The sequence below is a fragment of the Habropoda laboriosa genome, unplaced genomic scaffold (assembly GCF_001263275.1).
Source record: "Habropoda laboriosa isolate 0110345459 unplaced genomic scaffold, ASM126327v1 scaffold697, whole genome shotgun sequence".
Classification (NCBI taxonomy): domain Eukaryota; kingdom Metazoa; phylum Arthropoda; class Insecta; order Hymenoptera; family Apidae; genus Habropoda; species Habropoda laboriosa.
In genome coordinates this window covers 353,729-373,100 of record NW_017100842.1, presented here as the reverse complement: position 1 = coordinate 373,100, position 19,372 = coordinate 353,729, and the positions used below count along the sequence as shown (strand labels likewise).

Genomic DNA, 19,372 nt, shown 5'->3' with positions numbered 1-19,372 from the left:
GCGCCCTTCCTTGGATACAAATTGAAGATTTTTGCGGCATTTGTACTTGTATACGCAACGTAAAACATAGGATCTGATTCGTTCTTCTTCACTTTCTCCCAGAGAACGGACATCCGGTCTTCGACTCCGTTCACACCATTAGGTATCTTGGAGAAGTCGTCTTTACCCAGAGCTTTCTGTTCCGAGCTGAAGGTGCAGTGATCGCTGGCAACGACCTGAAGGCTCTCTCTGGCGAGATAGAATATCGCTAGGTTGAATAATTTGTACGTTCAAATGGGATGGAATTTGGAAGAAAAAAAAAGAAGGAGAGTCTGGAAGAGTAAAAGGTTACCTTGACATCTGACAAACTAGAATAACTTTTTTTCTTAACATGTAACATTTGGTGTTTGTGTGTTATATATCATAAATTATGATCGATCGAGTTGAGAAAGTCGAATGCTGACCGTCGTCGAATAATCTCTAAACGAATTTTCCTCTGCCCGTTTATAATCAAGTTTAATACCAGCAACAAGATAAAACCGACTTCCCACGCGGTGTCTATTAAAATTACGTTCAGTTAGCCTTATATATCGTGCGTGCCAATTCGTTGCTGTAATTTATCATTGCCATTTGAATGCTCGTGCAACACGCGAAACGCACACGCACGTGACCCACGGCAAAGTGTGAAAATTCTTCTCGTATGCATCTGTGCCTATCGACGAGTTTTTCTTGTATATCTAGTTTTCGTGTGCAGGACATACACGTAACAAGCTGACAGGCTCGAACAGCGAAGTGCTTGAAACACTTGAAAAGAGATAAATAGCGGGAACTCTATTTGATAGATCTCCCACTTAGCTACGTGTTTTGCTTCGTTAGATGATTCTTAAAATTGTACATAGATATATAGGGTTGTTGATCGTTTTTGGTGTACAGAAACGCTTAAAATCTCGAGGATCAACGATCACAAAAAGGATGACACCGTTAAGTATTTCAAGTAGGTCGTATTAGCGGCGAAATCATAAGAAAAATTTGTGTAAAAAAAATAGTCACTTCACTTTTCATCAAACATTTGCATCGCACAGTCGTTACAATGTTCAGGCTTCCGGGCGTAAAGCGTGTCTCCTCATGGAAGAAATGTTCTGACAATTCGTAAGCATTGCAGCTCACTTCGTCAGGGTTCGTATGTAAGCGCTGCAGCTCACTTCATCGGTGTTCGAATAACACACGAACCCTGTGTCGATGGAACCCCGATGAAGTGACTTCCAATGCTCACCAATCGTCGCAACTCTTCCTCCACATGAACACGGTTTACACCCGGAAGCCTCAATAGAGTAATTCACTTTACATCTTATTTAAAGGGCTCCGTACACATTCAGATCTGTATCGATAAAAACAATCTCAATGTCTATTTCACTGTTTCACGTGTATCATGTGTCACCAATTCACAACGTTTTACCCAAACGTGTGACTTTCACGAGGATTTATGTGGTGACAGATCGTCGATCACATAGGGACGGTATCAACTTTTAACGTTGAAGCGGTGATCGATCGATACACTGTCGACACACTGTCGACGATGGCACACGGGACAAGTCATTCTGCGTCGACACTGTGTCGACGGTGGCACACGGGGACAAGTCATTCTGCGTCGACACTGTGTCGACGGTGGCACACGGGACAAGTCACTCTGTGTCGACAATGTGTCGACGGTGGCAGCGAACGTGTTAACTATAGGTGACGACAAATTTTTGATGTTTGTTGCTTGACACAAATCTTGTCAGACATGTTTATCGCGATCTGTATTGATATATACTATATGTATATACGGTACCCTTAATAGAAACGACTTCGCAGCTGGATTACGTACTTGACCATGTGCTTGATTAGATGTTCAGGTGTGCTGGAATCGGGTCTCAATGGCGGGCTAGTAACGAAACGTCTGCCATTTTCCATATCTTTCCCGTATTGCATACTACCGTCAATAGCCACGGCACTTACGACAGTCTCCCCGAATACAATGTTACCCTCAGACTTTTTCGTCCCGATAATATCAGCTGCTAACTTGCCGGTCACTGCTGTTACGTACAGCGGACAGTTCACCTAAACAGAATTCACGGAAACTCATTCACCCTGACGTCCATTCTTTGCAAGTTAAAGAATGTGACCATAGCTGAAAAAAAGGAGAGAAATTTTGGTATACTTGACAGATAAATAAGGAACGTTTAAATTAACAGAACTATCGTTACTCTTTTCTTTTTTCTTTCTTTTTTCACAGAGGAAATTAAAAAGTTAGGAAAGGGTATAAATTTGAGAATTATTTTCGGCCGTGTTCACAGTAACGTGGCTAACTGTAATTCAAAGGCAATCTACGAGTTGAGATAGACTACGTTTATACAATGAAGAAGAGAACCGTGCCAGCTGTACAACAGTGATTTCAAAAGAAATAGGGCAAAGGAAAAGTAATACCAGCGAAACTGCGATTACGATCAGCATGCATGCACGAGTATTACAACGGAACATTCTAAATATAATTTTCGGTGCATGCAACATTGAGAAACTATAATTGCACTTCAGTGTTTGTATCTATGTTACGGGATATTTACGCTATGTACTGCTAACATTTCCGAGTACTACGTAGATTTCTATTAATGGAATTGTGTCTACAAGACGTGTCATGAACAATTGCAAGTAAAAAATGAAAAAAAAAAAAAAACTAAATAGAAGCGCCAAGCGCCAAGTTCACAGAACCTCATAGAAACTACTTGAACTCGCGGGGAACCTGGTATACAAAAGGCGCCAATTTTGAAACACTACGCAACTTTACAAAATTCATTAGGGACGAAATCCCCACAAAAAACTAACATCCTGGAATCATTGAGTTTTACAACACACAGAACAGTCTCTTACTGTGTCTTACACGACCTTGACGCCTTGAGTGTCGGCTCTTATGACTGTGGGATAGTTTCTAATAAGTTCCACATGTCAGATGTTAGTATTGTGGTTTGGAGTTCTAACCTTTATTACATTCGGTTCCTACCATTTGTGTAATTTTGCGGCAGCAGTGTAAACTATACAATTGATCCAAATTTACCAACGCAATAAAAAAGAAACACAAACCAAACGATAATTTGCAAAACAGGGCTGCTAATTAATGTGCTCTCGATGTCAAAGTCACCCTAAACAAGAGATTCACGGTGACTCCGACTCACTTCTCCAACATATTCATGAGCGCAGCCGGTGTATCTGGGTCTGGCCTGAGGGGTGGGCTCAAAACATGCGCTGCAGCGTGTTTCCAGCATTTGTGGGCGTAGTTGGTGCCATCTGTGCCAATTGCGGCTACCAAGGTCTCGCCGAAGACGCATTGGCCACGCTTACGTGCGGCTTCCACTACTTCTGCGGCGCTACGGCTCATCACATGCACTACATACAGCGGACAATTCACCTAAGCATGCAGAATATTCATGGATTTGTGCTTCGGTGTAATTCGTGTCATCTGAGTGCCTCATAAAACGACGAAACTATCGTCGTAAGTAGATACATGTGTAATGAAAATTATAATGAACGTACAAACGAAAATGGAACAACAAAGTATCTTTTAACCTGTCGCGATTCCCTCCTACGCTCGACCACCAGAGGGACAGAACTAACAACCAATTCTCGCTGGTCCTCGTTAAAGTCTCCCGTTTGTATATATACAACTTCCGACCTGAATCTAACAGTCCCTTCGTGTCTAAAGCACGGGTCTTCTAGTAGTCTTACTTGATGACAAGGTCCACTATAGGAGATCCCAGGACGAAACGCGGCCATACTCTTTCCTTTTCTACCTATTCTCGTTATCTCTTTCCTCCTGCATCACCTAACTACCCCAAAGACCCTTTCCCAAATTTTTCAGCTGATCTTTACTTGTTCCACTTTCTGCATTATCTCATTAACACTGACTATGACGCGCTCTAACGAAAATTCATTCAGCATTGTGTGACCCGACATATGAGTATGACAATTGTTGTTTAAGACCTGCAAAGTAGTGTTATTATAAAACACATAGATCTCTCTGTAGCGCTGGTATAGAAACAGTAAACAAGCGTACTTTGTGAACGACTAATAAAATGAACTTCTAGAAAAGAAAGAAAACGTTCTCTACGTTTCATACTTTATAATACCTGATTAGCGAGAACACAAGCCCTGTACACAGCTTCCGCTTCCACTTCTTCCGGCCGCGACATTTCGTGACCTTCCGGCCCGGTAACTCCGGCCTCCAGCAATCGTTTCGTGTTCTGAAACAATTTCGGACGATCCTGCTCTGGAGGATCCTTGAGAGGATTCGTGACGGTGAAACGCGCGTTGTTGCATCGTGTGTCTATTTTTGCCAGATGATGTTATACGATGGAAGAACGCGAAACGCGGTAAAACGTCTCGAACGAAACGCGCTCGTTTCGTTTCAAGGATATAAACGGTAACCGCGATCCTCGGTAAAATCAGAACGTTCCTCGCGTACCTCGGCAATAATATCGCCATTTTCCGCATGGACCATAGCAATAGCGCCCAATTCCTTACAGGTCTTGAACACCTCGATCAATTCCGGATCCCTCAGCATAAACGTATCCTTGTAGGCCATGAACACTTTAAAGCTATTCACACCGTGTTTCTTCACCAGCGTGGCCATATCCTCTTTAACCTGAAACACAGATAGGACACCCGTGAATATACGGAACGGAACGGAATTTCGCGTCGAACAGACCGAAGAAGAAGAATAAGTGTCCGACAAGCGCCGTCAAATAAGGAGCACGCCGATTTGCATGCATCCGTACGCGGCGGCGGCGGCTCTCCTCGCGATCATTTCCTCACCGATGATCGCACGTCGGTATTCCATTCACAGTCACGATTACAGTTACAACAGACGCCAGGGGCAAACAGCTGCTACCTAACAGATTCGCGGAACGATTTGCCAATTTGCCACGAGATCGGTGTGGTCGTTCGCCGTATTTAGAAACGTCCAAGCTAGATACACCACCACCGCAACAGAACTAGTCGAGAGATCTAGGCCATTTAGCTTCACACTTGGTTACATTCGTACCGATTTATCCCGTACATTTAACGTTTGATTAGAACGATACGAAATGACGTGACGGATAATCGATCCGTGTGTGTAATTTTCCTGTTAATTCACCCCCGTCCGACAATTGCAATCATTTAATTGACACAGTAAACGCGCCACGACAAAAGAAACGATTCGCAGGGCGTAACAGCGTAACGCGTCAACCTCACTCTACCTAACAATTTCCGACGATCCTTACAATGGAATTACGTAAAATTCTATTCGACATTTGTATACACATTAGGTTGTCGTGAAATTGCTTCCACTTGGTGTGTCTGTGTATCACCGTATGACTCTCTATAACGTCTAATTTTGTGAAATAACGCGCTTGCGAACGAGAGAGACGAGACACGCAAGAAAGAGGTCATGCCCTGACGTGCTTTCTTTTCCAGGAAGGACTCGTGTTACGGTAATTATCTCATTCTGGCTGACTAAATAGAATGGAGAACGCGTGTGAACTGTATCATACTTGCTGTGTTTGACGTTAGTCATTTGCAACGCCTAGCTAGTTGTATCTCTGTTAATTTCGTCGTTCTTTGTAAATTGCGATAAAACCGAACACGTCGAGAAATCCTTCCTTCCGAATTTCATGGACAATTCGCTAAATATATCGAATTGTTCTCGTCTGTTACGGGTCTGCTCACTTTTGGACTCCAGGACGTAATAGCGACGTGGAGAGCATAATCGCAGCAGACTTTCTGGTCAGCAGTCTCCCTGTACCTCTCGTATGCTTCAATTAAAGACTCGTCTTTCCTGGGAATGACGAAGTCCATAATCATCGTCGTACCACCAGCAATAGCTGCTTTGGTTCCTTGATAAAAATCGTCCACAGACTTGGCGCCCATCATCTCCAATTCGAAATGGGTGTGCGGATCTATGCCACCAGGAAGCACGTACTTGTTCCTCGCTTGGATGATCCTCGTGCCACCAGGTATTATCAGATTCCTGCCCATTTCCCTGGAAATAGAACGTTCCTGCTGTAATCGAAGTGTTTGATTAAATGTGATCAATTAATCTATTACAGATAAATGAAGGGATTCAAGGTGGAAATCGTGTGTGTATCAGAGGCTACACATATAGATATTGTCATGATCACGAGATATCGTATCAATTTCTCAATATTTAAACTTTACACTTATCGGGTAATTTTCAAAGTTTCCGCGGTTTCGAGTTGAAAAAAAAATATAACTTCGTCGTAATTGAAGAATTTTATATTCAAATCGTTTTCATTATGTTAGGTGCACTTTTGTCAACGCGGCATAAGAGCATTAATTCCGTGTATATAAAAATTGGAATTTCCAAGAGAAAGAAAATTTTGAAAGGCGTTTTCAATAACTTCCTGTTTCTTAAATCGTTTTTGTGTAGGGTTTGAGGTTTGTTATTCTTTAATTATCTTTTGGGGAGGGAAATGATTCAGTGAAGTATCGTACATTCTAGGTTAAAAGTTTGGAATCGTTACAAGTTATTAGCTCATTTCGAAATTTCCCGCGGTTTCAAGCCGTTCATTTTGAAAAAAACATAATTCCACTGAAATTGATCATTTTCATTTCGAATAATTTCTGCAACGTTCGATACACTTTTGCCAACGTATCACAAAAATCAATTCCCCGTACGTAAAAATTTCAAATTGGTGTTCGGTTCTGTTAGAAACTGGTGAACGGTTGAAAACCGCGGGAAATTTCAAAATGACCCGATGAAAAATATAAATTATCGAGATTTCGTTCAATGTTAAAAGAAAAGATAGATAACAAGACGGTATCAAAACTTCGCGATACCGATGTTTACTTGGAGAAAAAAGAAAAAAAAACGGAAGAGAATGAGAGAAGAGAAAAATCGATGAGGGAGGTCGTGACGACCACCTTGATCCTTTTTCCACGGTGCATAATTACGCGCCACTAAACAGACAGCCGATATTACGGCCTTTAAACTACCCATTAGGCGGAGCATGTCACGCTTATTTGACAAATTACGCCGACCATCGGTGTGTTATCTCCTTCTGGTTGCTCATTGATAAAACTTCTGGTGTGTGTATCGCGTTTCGGTTGCGTAAAGTGGCGAGCAAACACGCGAGCGGAATGTTGAATGAAACGTCCGAACGTTCGTTCGTTCGTAGGTGTAAATCCGAAAGTGTTATGATTTGCTTATGATCGAACGTGTTCCTGGACCGTCTTCTTTTGCACGATTTACGTAACAATACGATCACGATTGATGGATATAAATGTCAGAACAGGGAGTGGACAATTGTACATAAAACGAACATTGGAAACGGAGTTCTAGAGTTTATACGAGACGTTTTTTCGTTCACGATTCACGTAACACACATACGTAATAATTAACAGAGGTAAAGATATATACATATACATATATAAAATGTAGAGATCTCTTACTTGATGATACCGTCCTCGATGTACACGTCGCAGTTGGCTATGTGATCCTCGTTAATCACATTGCCGTCCCTAATCAGCAGCCTGTTTTGCGCGCTCTAGAAACAGAACGGTGAGGTATCGTTTTACGAATTTTTATCGAAATTGTACCGCAATGCTGAATGCTATTGAATGGTAACCTTTAAAGAGACCTTAGCGAAGCCGTGTATATTATTATGCGTGTATCATGGTAATCTACCGCTCTACCTGATTATTATCCGTGTTAAAGTATAAACATTCATCGATATCTTTTACATGAATTTGTTATCGTATATTGTATTACACGCGTCGTTCTTTTCCCTACTATCTTTGTCGTCATTTCTGTGTTTTCATTGTTAATACCCCATTGGTAAGGTAAAATGATCGTCAGTCGGTACATAGTTGGGGGATAGGGGTTACATCAAGCGTCAATTTTCTAGTTGAGATTCAACATTTATAGGTCACTCGTCTATTAACCTAGATAAAAAAAAGTTCTAATGTATAAATCCTATTTAAACAGCATTCTATTTATAAATATTCAACCCTCTCACTGCTATCGACGCCTGTAGGCGCGCTTTGAAAAATTACTTCACTGCTGATCATTCCTAACCTAAAAGTAACCCCTCCGCCGTGTAATAACGGAGTCAGACACGTGCCGCAGATTTTCGCGAAGATCTGATAAAAACAGTCACATCGGTAAGAAACATTAATTTTAATTCCAATCTTCGATTTCATTTGTAAAACTGAAGATTGGCAAATTTAATCGATCCATAATACATTAGCTTAGGAAGCGAGAAAAAATGTAAAAAAGACGACAACATATTGTCCCAATTGTCCAAAATCACCAGAAATGTGTTCCAACTGTTTTAACGAATACCATGCTACGTAGTATAATGTTGTATTTTATTTTAAATATAAATTAATGTATAGTATAATATAGTGTGATATTCCATTAAATTCTTGTGTTATATGGATTTTTATAAATTACTTGTGAAATCCTATTTAGCTTGACGAAGAAGAACGTCACCCAGATATGGGTGACGTGGCGACGAACGTGTTAAAGATAGTACTAAAACGGTGTACAGCTGGACGCTTAGATGCACAGTCAGGAGAAGAAATCATAACGTCGAAGGATTAATATTTTATCCTTTACGCAATTCTACCTTAATTTAATAAATCGAACATTTAAAACGATACACGGGTGAAATAAGAAAGTTTTCAGTGGTGGTTGCGAATGAAAATTTCTGCCGCAGCGAAAGGGTTAACACGTTTACCGCCACGTTGTTCACCTGTGACCGGAGATTGTTTCCTCGATGGGGGCCCCAAATGTTTAGAATAATTCAAATAAAATGAATATTGAATCGACTAAACATTTTCAACGTCGTAGTTAACTAGACATTATTTTGAATTTAAAAAAAAAAAAAACAAATAATAATACAGCACGATAAGCATAATATAATATCATGCTTAACCCTTTGAACTCCAAATTTTTTTAAAAATTTTCTCCCTATTACTTTAACAATTTTATTTGAAATGCGCTTCAAAAGACACTTGGTCGATAGGAACCAATTTAAACAATTTGTTTTATTAATTACATTGAAAATGGCATTAAGGGTCATACATGTGTGTACCTATTGCTCATCCAGGTAAAAAAAATGTCGCGAAATGTAATACATATTTAAACTGGCAATTTAAAAATTACTTCATTCGTACCTGTGAATAAAACTGACGTCGAGTCACACTCGACAAAGGAGTCGAAAGGGTTAAAATAATGAAAATTTTCTTGTGGCACCCTGAGGAGCAACGTGTAAATCCGGCGTGTGGCAGGCAACGTTGTTATAAACTTGTACGAAAGTACGAAGTCTTGAAGCGACGGCTTAAAAAAAATATATCTTCGTCCCGTACGAAATTGCTGGCCATTGAAGAGCTTGGCCAAACCCCCCGCGCATACTGTCCTTGATATTCGTTTGCAACGTGCGTCGGATCCGACATCCGGTGCAGACGATTAACGTGCGTATATTGCCTCCACGCTATGGTATACCAATCAGTATATAATAGAAGCTACGCTTCACGCACTTCCGCCAATGCTGGATTTAGAGCAGTATACGCGATGTGCCGCGACTGATAAGCGTTACGACCCCCCTATTCCGCGATACATCTTTCCATACGAAGGAGTACAACGTTTCTCCACCGCAAAACGTTCTCGACACGGAAAAACACACGGTTTTCCACCGATCCACATCGAACCTATTACCATACAATCGTTGTATGAAAAATCAAGTTCAACGTTTACGCACAATTTCCGGTGGGAACAAAGAAATTCGCTTTCTTTTTCTCTCTCTTTACTTCGTCGCGATTTTCAACGCCTTCCCTCCTCCCAACTTAGCGAGTGTCAACGATTCTCTCGCGGATTTCTTTCGCGAAGTATTCGCAGGGGCAACGGAAGTATTCGGTGAAATTTGCCTGTTCGTTCACACCGCGAAGTACGAACTTTTCTCGCTGTCGCAGATCCTGTGGGATTCAGTGTCTTTCTTTTCCAACTACGTTCGTCATTGTTCCGCGAATTTAGAGCGCCAGCGAAGAAAAACGCCTCGAAGAGCGAAATATAAATCGCTACAGCTTTGCAGACTTAAATGAACGCTCTATGATACTTGGCAAAATTTAAGAAAATGTGCTTTCACTTTCATCGGGTCATATTTGACCCGGCCGTGCGTGCAACGATCACACGCCATCCCTCTATCCAATTGACACAAGTACAATTCTATTTTCACAAAAATTCAACAGTGTTCTCCGTCGTTGTTCTTTCTTTCACACGTAAAGCTTCAGAGACAATAGCGTCCGAGGAATCAACGGAACGATCAAACGCAACAAGGAGGGGGGAAGGGAGAATCACCGTGATTAAGAACACCGTTCCTAATCCGACGACACTCGATGGGTCATAAAGGAGAGCGCGCGGTCGTAACGCATAAATATTATCTCAGCGTGGAGGAAATTGAAAGGAGCGGTGTAGAAAGGAGTGCACGCAGGTTGCATGAAAGGACTTTCGACTATCACCCCCCTTAGGGTCTCTCCTCCACCCTACGGGCAAAAGATAAAAGGCGGGCACAAGGGGGAGAAAGATCGGGGGTGAACAAAACAGGAGGGAGTTAGAAAGGAACAAAAAGGACAATCCATCGTTGTCACCGCCAACCACCCCCGCGTTTTATAACCGATCTAGGGTGGGTGCGCACCCTTCTCTCTCGCCACACTCTAATGCAACGCGTGCTGCAACAAACCCTTCACGCCAGCCAAAGTCTCCGCCCCGTAAAATTGCTCCGTACTTCTCTCCCCCGCGAATCTAAACCACCGTGAACTGTGGTGGCTTTCGTGAAATCGATCCCAATCTACACCGACCCCTCTTCTCTGTCTCTCCTCCCTAAGTGTTCGCCGCGAGGTGTACGTTCGTTAAATCGGATTTCGGAGGGTTGGAAAAAGGGATGGAGGGATGGTGTTTGCCGGATGTTGCGGGATAAATAGAAGTTAAAAGAATACGGTTTGTTTACGCCTATTAGGGTGTACAGGAGGAGACAGTAAAGCGACCTGAGTATGTAAGTGAAGAATGAGGTTCGATTGTGAAGTGAAAGAAATGGAACGAATTGTTAGATTTATCAGTCAGTTAGATATAACAAAAATTAATCTAACGCCTTACTAGGAAGTATATATTACTTTTGTATACGTTCGGAGAAATCCGTTTAGCCTTACCACCTCTGTTTAGTAAAGATCTAAATGTTTATGATACGTGACAAAAGGCCCTTCGGTCCCAAGCGGGGTCGTAGACAATATTAGGGCGTTGCGTAGGAGCAATTCTCAGTCCGTAGACGGTGCTCTTACCATCAAGTAGAAAAACGAACCTTCCTTGTGTCCATAATCCAATACGAATATCGTGAACTCGTTGATGCAATTCACGTGGGCAGAGAGAGAGAGAGAGAGAGAGAGAGAGAGAGAGAGAGAGAGACCTTGTCATCTTCTGCGGTATAGTTTATTAGGCACGGGCGTGAAACATATGCGTTTCATGTGTGTTAGAGGATCTCTGCTTGGATATTTTCAGCAGACAGCGGCTTAAAATACGTTACCCGCGGTACCGTACGCGTGATTTTTAAGAAATCTCCGCACGTCCACTTCGGAACAACGTCGATCCCACACTCCCGATTTTTCGAGAATTTACGATAGCGCATGTACGGAAAGTAATGTCGAATCTTTGTAACTGGGTGGGCCACGTGAAACGGGCCAACCAATTATCATTCTCTAGCTGTCGTGGTGTGAGAAAGTTTTTATACGTATTTTTCAGTGGTTTCAAAGGGTGAACAAGGCGGAAGACAAATTTTTTTACGAATGTCATTCCTTTTTTGCTCGTTTTTTTTTTTTTTTTTTTTTTTTTTTTCGAACCTGAGTTCTCTGAAAAATTAAGGCTAAAACTGAGCCACAAAGCTGAGATTTTCTTGAAAACTAAGGAAAAATGAAATTTTATTCTACATGTTTTACTTATTTATACCATAAAGTTAAAACACTTTTTTTTAATTTCACCAATGTTTTTCAAAATATTCAATTGTCACGCTTTATGTCTCTCACCCTTTGTATACATTAGGACAAATTATCAAATATGATTTGTGTAAAAGAGAAAATTTTTTTTACAAACTCCATTTTTCCTTTTTTTTCTTCAGGGACATATTTCTTTCTACTGTACGTTATAGCAGACACTGATGAGTATTTAAACATGCACAATAACACAACTTTAAAATCACCTTAGACTCGAAAATTTTCAATCAACTTTGAAACTTTCATTTTTTGCCATTTCTTCGATTAAAAAGTCACCCTTTGAAATTATTTCAATTACTGGTACTCGATCGACTACGGAGATTAGATTAGATGTCCTGTTCACATAGCCCACTCTCTGTATTTCCACCAAGTAGATACATACATATGTGAAGATCGTATTTAAACAATTTTGGCCCCGTTTTCGTTCCAACGAAACACAAATAAAACTGTTTTACGTGTCAAGTGCCGCATATAGGTCGTACAATGGAACACGATCTTCGTCGCACGATAAGCTTGTAATCGAACATTTTTTTCGGGAGCATCTGATAAAAGCGGAGAGAAGGACAATGGCACAAGGCGACGTAAGATCTTCCACCCCCGCACGGATGTATACGCTCCTGGTTACAGTAAAATCAATATCTCCGGCATTTTCCCGTAGCCTGCATGCCGTGAATTCGTCTGCACGGGAGAGAACGCCGTCTAAATGGATGATCTTATCACACCGGATGAAGTCTGGTAACTGGACTCTCTAGTTTCGATTGACTACGCTTCGCCTCTATTCTTATCACGCGAAACTCCATGGAATCGTGATTCCTTGACCAGAGCCACTCAGCCCCATGTTCACGTTTTCTCAAATATACATATATATATATATATATGTACACGCGATACATCGTAACAATGTACGATATAAATGATGGGCAAAGCAAGAGTTGCGTGCACCGACGAAACGTCGTCTCTCGAGAATCCACCGTTCCAGTCTGTCTCTGGTCTAATTAAAAGGCGATTTCTTCTTAAATTACGGTACACAGACCATTCGGCGCGCGAACGTCAAGAAAAATGATAATTGACCGCTTTCACGATGGGAAAAGGATTTTCCTTCGTCTTTAAGGAGCGAAACTAACAGAGTTGATTTCTAAGCGCCGGTTTGACTCCTCGGAGTGAAATGCACCGTGTGCAAATTTATAGAGATCACCTAAGTATCGCACGCTGTGATTAAATTTTTTTTAATTACCGCAAACGCAACATTCGCCTGTATTAAAATATACATTCCTTTTTTTCCCTCCTTCTTTTTTCACCGTTCGAACGAACTCCAAAAGGTGGACACGTTCGGTCATTTAATACGCGCGGATGCAACCTAAGGAGCCTCCGAGGCAATTGCACAACGTTACATAATTTGCACAGCGCACATTTTCTTAACGCTTTCATAGAGCGACGATATCCGAAGCGTGAGCAATCGGAATTCGTGTTAAACTAACACGGGACAAGTCGTGCACAACTCTGCGGCAAACGTGTAACCTCGCTGGCGGAGATAGAACGAGTTCGAGATGTAAAACTCGAGGATTGTGTTACTCGGAATCTAGACTTCACGATGCGTAGAATCGAAGAAAGTAATCGGAGCTAGTACTCCCCCTCCGTATATCGCGCACCAGTGAATGGTATTACAACGGTCGATAAATATTGGATTAGAGAGAAATTGGTATCGTAGCTTTCGCGTAGTTCAACATTGTGTAACGTGTAACAACGGCGAAACGTAAGGATTTACCCTTCACGACGCTGTTTCGTCACGCGAACAACACCGGGGAATCACACCCCCGCGTAAGCAACACGCGTGGACAAAGGAATATGCTCAAGTGCAATCCGTCTTTCAATCGTCATTCCGGCTGTGTGTAATTGAATTTAAAAAAAAAAAAAAAGAAACGAGACAAAGGAACGCACGATGAAAGAAAGAGAGCGGAGGAGGAGAGAGAGAAAAAAAGGTCAATAACGAAATGGCAGCGTGCTCCAATTTCCATTCGCGATAAACTGCCACGGAAACGACAGCGCCGGCTCACACCTGGCTTCCCAGTGTCTATTTATGCCACGGGAGAATAATGCTGGTAATCTGCATTTCGACTGACCGACTTCCATCCCGACTAAATTCACCGTCAAGTTCTCGGCGAGGCAAACAAACGACAACGAGCGCACACAAGTGTAGAAACACTTGCCGCTGGTAGAAGCCGAATTATAGGACAGGTGTATGCTAATGCGTAAAATGTCTTTTTCTTCGTTCTTTCTTCGCGTGAAACGTATATACAGAGTGGTGTTTGAGCAAAAGGTTCGTTAGATTTGGATAAAACGTGCTCATTGACGATTTGTCGAAGTGTTTCTTTTTTTAATCCGAACACCTTGCGAGCGATAATTTTTGTTACCAGCACGCCTATACGAATACAGACAATGAACTTTTAACGCGACGTTAAGAGAATACAAACTTGACGACAGAAAAAGTTGTGAAAAGGAAATTAGAAGGCGATGGGTCAAAAATGACCCGAAGACCGTACTAGGGTTAAGGATCAAGGGGATTCCCGGGGTAACGCGAAATATTCGTGTCGATAGGATATACGCAGCCGCGGCTAATTCCGCTAACTGCGAAGTTGCAACGACGTTCGTGGCCAGTTTATTTCCCCTGCGAATATTTCGCGCTGGTCCGAGGGGATTCCCCGAAAGAATCGTTCGCTATTGTAACGAAGTTGTAGGATGTTTCTCGGTTTCATAGCAGTTACTGATTGAGAAATAAACGACTTGTCATCGTTGTCAGTTATTATTCCCTCGACTTAGCGAAGACTTTTGAGTTGTAACAGTTGTTCAAAAGTTCCTCCTCCTTCTGCAGTAATACAAACTTCCCCGTTCGACGAAATACCGTTTCACGGATATTCTCGAATATTCCTCCAACACAGGGTCCGTACCAACCAATTTCACGTCTATTTCACCTCCGTAACGAAACGATATCAATTAAACACCAACCTGACCCTGTATAAACGAAGGAGGGGGGAACTTACGAATGCCAACGAAATCTACTCCGATTCTTCACATTTATATTGTACCCTACTCTACAACTTTTCTATTCCCCCCTCCTGTCCCGGTGTAATCGAGATAAAACGCGTGGGTAAAAATGTCAGTCACCATCCACCGGTTTATTTTTGCTCGCGGAAACCGTCTTCTCTTTGCGTATATACCGTGAGCAACGCGAGAAAACGACATTCGTGAGGGGAGGGGCGGGGAGGGAGAGGAAACGTTAGGATCTTCGCGATATATACACGTTCTCTGTCTTGCCTGTCTAGACGACAAGAGACGCGAGCACATAGTGGGACACAGGCTCGTAAAATCGTGCCCCGTGGTGGTTTTTCCGACTTCGGGTCGCGGACGTGTAGTGTCGACGAACTATTGATTCGCTTGGCGTTGCCCGCGGTATGTATTCTCTTCTCTCCCGTTGGTGGTGACTCCTAGCCGTGGAGCACACGCCCCAGTGGCGTACGATTTTCCCAACGTGGACGAGGACGACGAATTAACGTCGCCGAAACCGCCCTGCGTATTAACCAAAGCCATTTCCCGTTATCGACTTTTGCGGAGTTCCTCCGCAGCCGCCGCCGCCGCCGCCTCCGCGGCGGCTGGTTGGCTGGTCCGTGAACGGCCGCTCGAAATAGTTCGGGTAAACTTTTACTGAATCGGAACACGCGTACTCGGTATAATTAGAGGGGATCATCTACTTGGATAACTCGATCGTTCACAGTTGGGAAATTCTCATGTGTTATGTAACATCCATGGTTCACGTAATTGGGGAAATTGTTTTGGGAGATGATAGAGATACCGGGAGGAACTTGTTTAACTGTACTTCTATTAAGCTTGCGGGTGTTCGGATCGTTTATATTCGAGACTTCACACTTTTTTCGTTTTAACGTTCGAAGGATTTTAATGTACAGGCTGGTCTGTATGGAATTGGTGGTACCAACTTGTTAATCTTACGGTGATCTGATTGGGAATTTTTTAGTCGAGATTCCACTCTATTATTTGAACGTTCGAAGGATTTTAATGTACAGGGTGTTCTATGTGAAACTGATGGTACCAACTTGTTAACCTTACGGTGTTCTGATTGAGAATTTTTTATTCGAGGTTCCATTCTGTTATCTTAATATTCGAAGGATTTTAATATACAGGGTGTTCTACATACAACTGACGCTACAACTGTAAAATAGGTGACTCTTTGCAAAAAAAAAAAAAAAAAAAAATGAATCGAAAGTGTAAAATAAAGTTTCTCTTTCACAAGAGACATTGTTTCCGAGAAAATCGACTTTACATATTAACTAAATCCCGACTGAACCTAATTAACGTACACGATCGTTGAAATAAGAAGTCTAAAAAACGTAATTAAAGAGAGATACTTTCACGATTATGTATGAATAATACATTTAACAAAGTCACGATTAAATCGAGCTGAGTATTCGTATATTTTAATCTTTCGAAATATGAGTGCATCAGAGATGCGACTCCACGTTGTGGGTGGAGAATAAAATGCAGACGTCGTCGTCGTCGCTCGATTCGATTTTGTCTGCCAGGGTATATATATTGTCTATGATTCTCCCATAGGAGGAGAACGTATATCACGAAAACGGGTATAGATCTGGTTTTATTGTGTCCCGGTTGAATAGATGCGCGACCTATTGTGCATAAATCTCTAACCGTACGTATAATGCATTAATTTTCGTGTGGACATGCAACTTGGCTCCTTTCCGCGAGATAGACCGGTGCCGGGCGCCAACATGCTCGGATCAATAAGACAGCAACCTTGCGATCACCGCCATGATGCGACGAAACTTTCGGTTTTAATAGTGACGCAGGAACACCCATATACTGTATAGGTATTTACTTTCTACCATATCCTTCCTTCTAAACACTTCTGCCTCGAGGCTAGGATCGTTTAACGACCCTTATAACCTGCGTGCGGTTAAAACAAGCCAACAGAGAAATGATTTTCTGGTACGAAAAAAGAAATTCAAACGAATAAACTTCAGGATAAACGAACGACGCCGATTTTCCAAAAAATTGTACCTTACTATTTCAAATCGAATAAACGTTGAACGGTTAATACATTTTTCTCGCGGTATCTTTATTAATTGCAACTAGTTTATCAAACCCGCCTTCACTTATCGATCGCAAGTTCAGTGACCTTATATATGCAGCATGCTTTAAGTTAACGTTACGAAAAAAGACGACCGGTGCTTTTTTTTCAAAGTGACACTTCGAACGTAGGGAGTGGCATTTGATCGAAAAGTTAGCTAGAACGGTGTATGAATATTCTATTAATTATTATAGACGAAAACAGGTCGATAAAGCGTTTCAGACGTGGGCTATTTCTACTCGAAGAATCAACGACAGACGATATCGAATTTAAGGATGTGCCGGTTTTATTACCGCACTAATCGCGTTTCAAAGATACTTGTATCGATTTACATTTGCACACGGTTCACGAGCCTCTATCATCGTGAGCATTTATCCGTACTGATTGCCCTCTTACTGTATAGAAGTTTATTTGCTCTGTCGTGATATTAATTATCGTCCGATTACTGAACGACTAGTTCTACTTTCAATACCGTAGTTATCAGATCGATTCTTTTTTTTTTTTCTTTTATGTATGTTATATATCGTTAAAATGTTACATCGAAATTGATATATTTTCGTATATCCTCGAATGCTATCTTTATTTACGCAACATTTATTCAGCTCGTTATATCTTATACATATTTGACTGAGAAAAATTTATTTTGAGAATTGCGAATCGTATGTATTATAGTTCGTGTCAAAAAAAAAAAAACTGATTGAACGAAAATGTATATATTTCAAAATCCTTTTAGTTTCCCAGCATCACACGTGATGCAAATACAATTTACGGCATAGCAGTTGATAAGCCGGGCTTTGCTCCACCTACATTTACGTTTAGGAAATGTTTGACGCAGTTTATTTACGTAGTGATATTTAAACGTAAAGCAACGAACGTTCATAAAGGTGAACAGAAATAATGGAATAGCGCAAAAAAACAGAAAGAGAATAAATCGGCAACCAACTGACCTGCAGATGAATGGGCACCTTCTTCACCGGCGTGGTCATTTTCGATCAAATAAAAGATCACGCTTTCCGAACAAACGAATTACACGATATTATCAGTTGGATGGTATACCCTAGCCCAAGTTACGCGAACACGCTATTTTTGCACGGGAAAATCGCGTCACTCGCACGAAGTTTTCGCAAGATGTAAATCAAAAAGCGTGAGATCGAATCAATTCGAACAGTCGACTGCGACTGACGCTACGAGTGCGCGTCCCAGGACGGTGGTAAATTTTCCTCCCTACTCCCTTCGTTTAGGCGAAGGTGGGGATCATCCCCACTGAGCATGGTTGATCGTATGCCTGTGAACAACTACAGAGATACATATACTTTCGTTCTAAATGTTTTATTAATTTGGTGTAATAACATAAGTTCCGAAAATTCGAATTATTTTTATCTTAACCCACTTGGATGTTATGTATTTTGATAAACGAATAATACAAGTACCATAAAAGTTTCATAAAAGATCACAACATTTTCTATAATCCTATAATTGTAGGTTATTTACAAGTAGATAAAAGATATGTTCTAAAAAATATTAAATTACATTTATGTCATAATTAGTAAGAAAAATATTTGTAAAAATTGAACTTGTTTCCGCCCAAAAGGCACACAGTACTTCCGTTAAAACATGGCTATTCGTTTACATATGAAACAGAACTTATCTAAAGAAAAAGAAAGTGTGTTACATTTAATGCCATGTAAAATTTGCGGTGATGAATCTGCAAAAGTTTCCTCTTATTTTACACCATACATTCGTAAAGTAGATGATGAACGTATGTTTGTTACATTTAAATTTATCATTAATGCATATTTGTGTACAGTTGCTTTCTTGTCAGTACAATTAACTGAATTATTTGAAATAACATATTTAAGGATAAAATAAATATTTTTACTTATGTGTAGATTTTAAATCATCTTTTCGTGGATATCCGCTTGATGGAAAAAGAGTGACAATACCTTCTAAATACAAGGGAATTACGTTTCTTGAACGCAAAAAGGCAGATGTAGAAAACGTAGAACGCAACTTATATTCTACAGGAACTTTTTCATATTTTACCTATTGGAATTATGATAAATTACCGTCTAAAAATGATGTTGTGGCAGCTACAATAGATTGGATTGATATTGCAGAAGCAGTAAGTTATTAAACAATAAATAAAAGTACTTAAAATTTTATAGA

The 19,372-nt window shown here is 41.0% G+C and overlaps 2 protein-coding genes across 2 annotated transcripts in view; one reads left to right on the top strand and one right to left on the bottom strand.

The window, feature by feature from the left end:
- The window catches only part of LOC108577327 (dihydropyrimidinase), a 20,841-nt gene extending 2,468 nt beyond the window's left edge, over positions 1-18,373 (bottom strand). The window contains 7 exon segments of the mRNA XM_017940468.1: positions 1-228; positions 3,189-3,421; positions 4,140-4,253; positions 4,475-4,654; positions 5,719-6,031; positions 7,462-7,556; positions 18,154-18,373. Of these exon segments, the coding sequence (XP_017795957.1) occupies positions 1-228; positions 3,189-3,421; positions 4,140-4,253; positions 4,475-4,654; positions 5,719-6,031; positions 7,462-7,556; positions 18,154-18,192 (1,202 nt within the window). The 5' untranslated portion in view covers positions 18,193-18,373.
- Positions 18,374-18,820: 447 nt separating this feature from the next.
- Positions 18,821-19,340, top strand: LOC108577315 (ribonuclease H2 subunit C). The gene is made up of 2 exons (XM_017940455.1): positions 18,821-18,965; positions 19,096-19,340. The coding sequence occupies exons 1-2, from the start codon at positions 18,821-18,823 to the stop codon at positions 19,338-19,340; spliced, it is 390 nt and encodes a 129-aa protein (XP_017795944.1).
- The last annotated feature ends 32 nt before the right edge of the window (positions 19,341-19,372 follow it).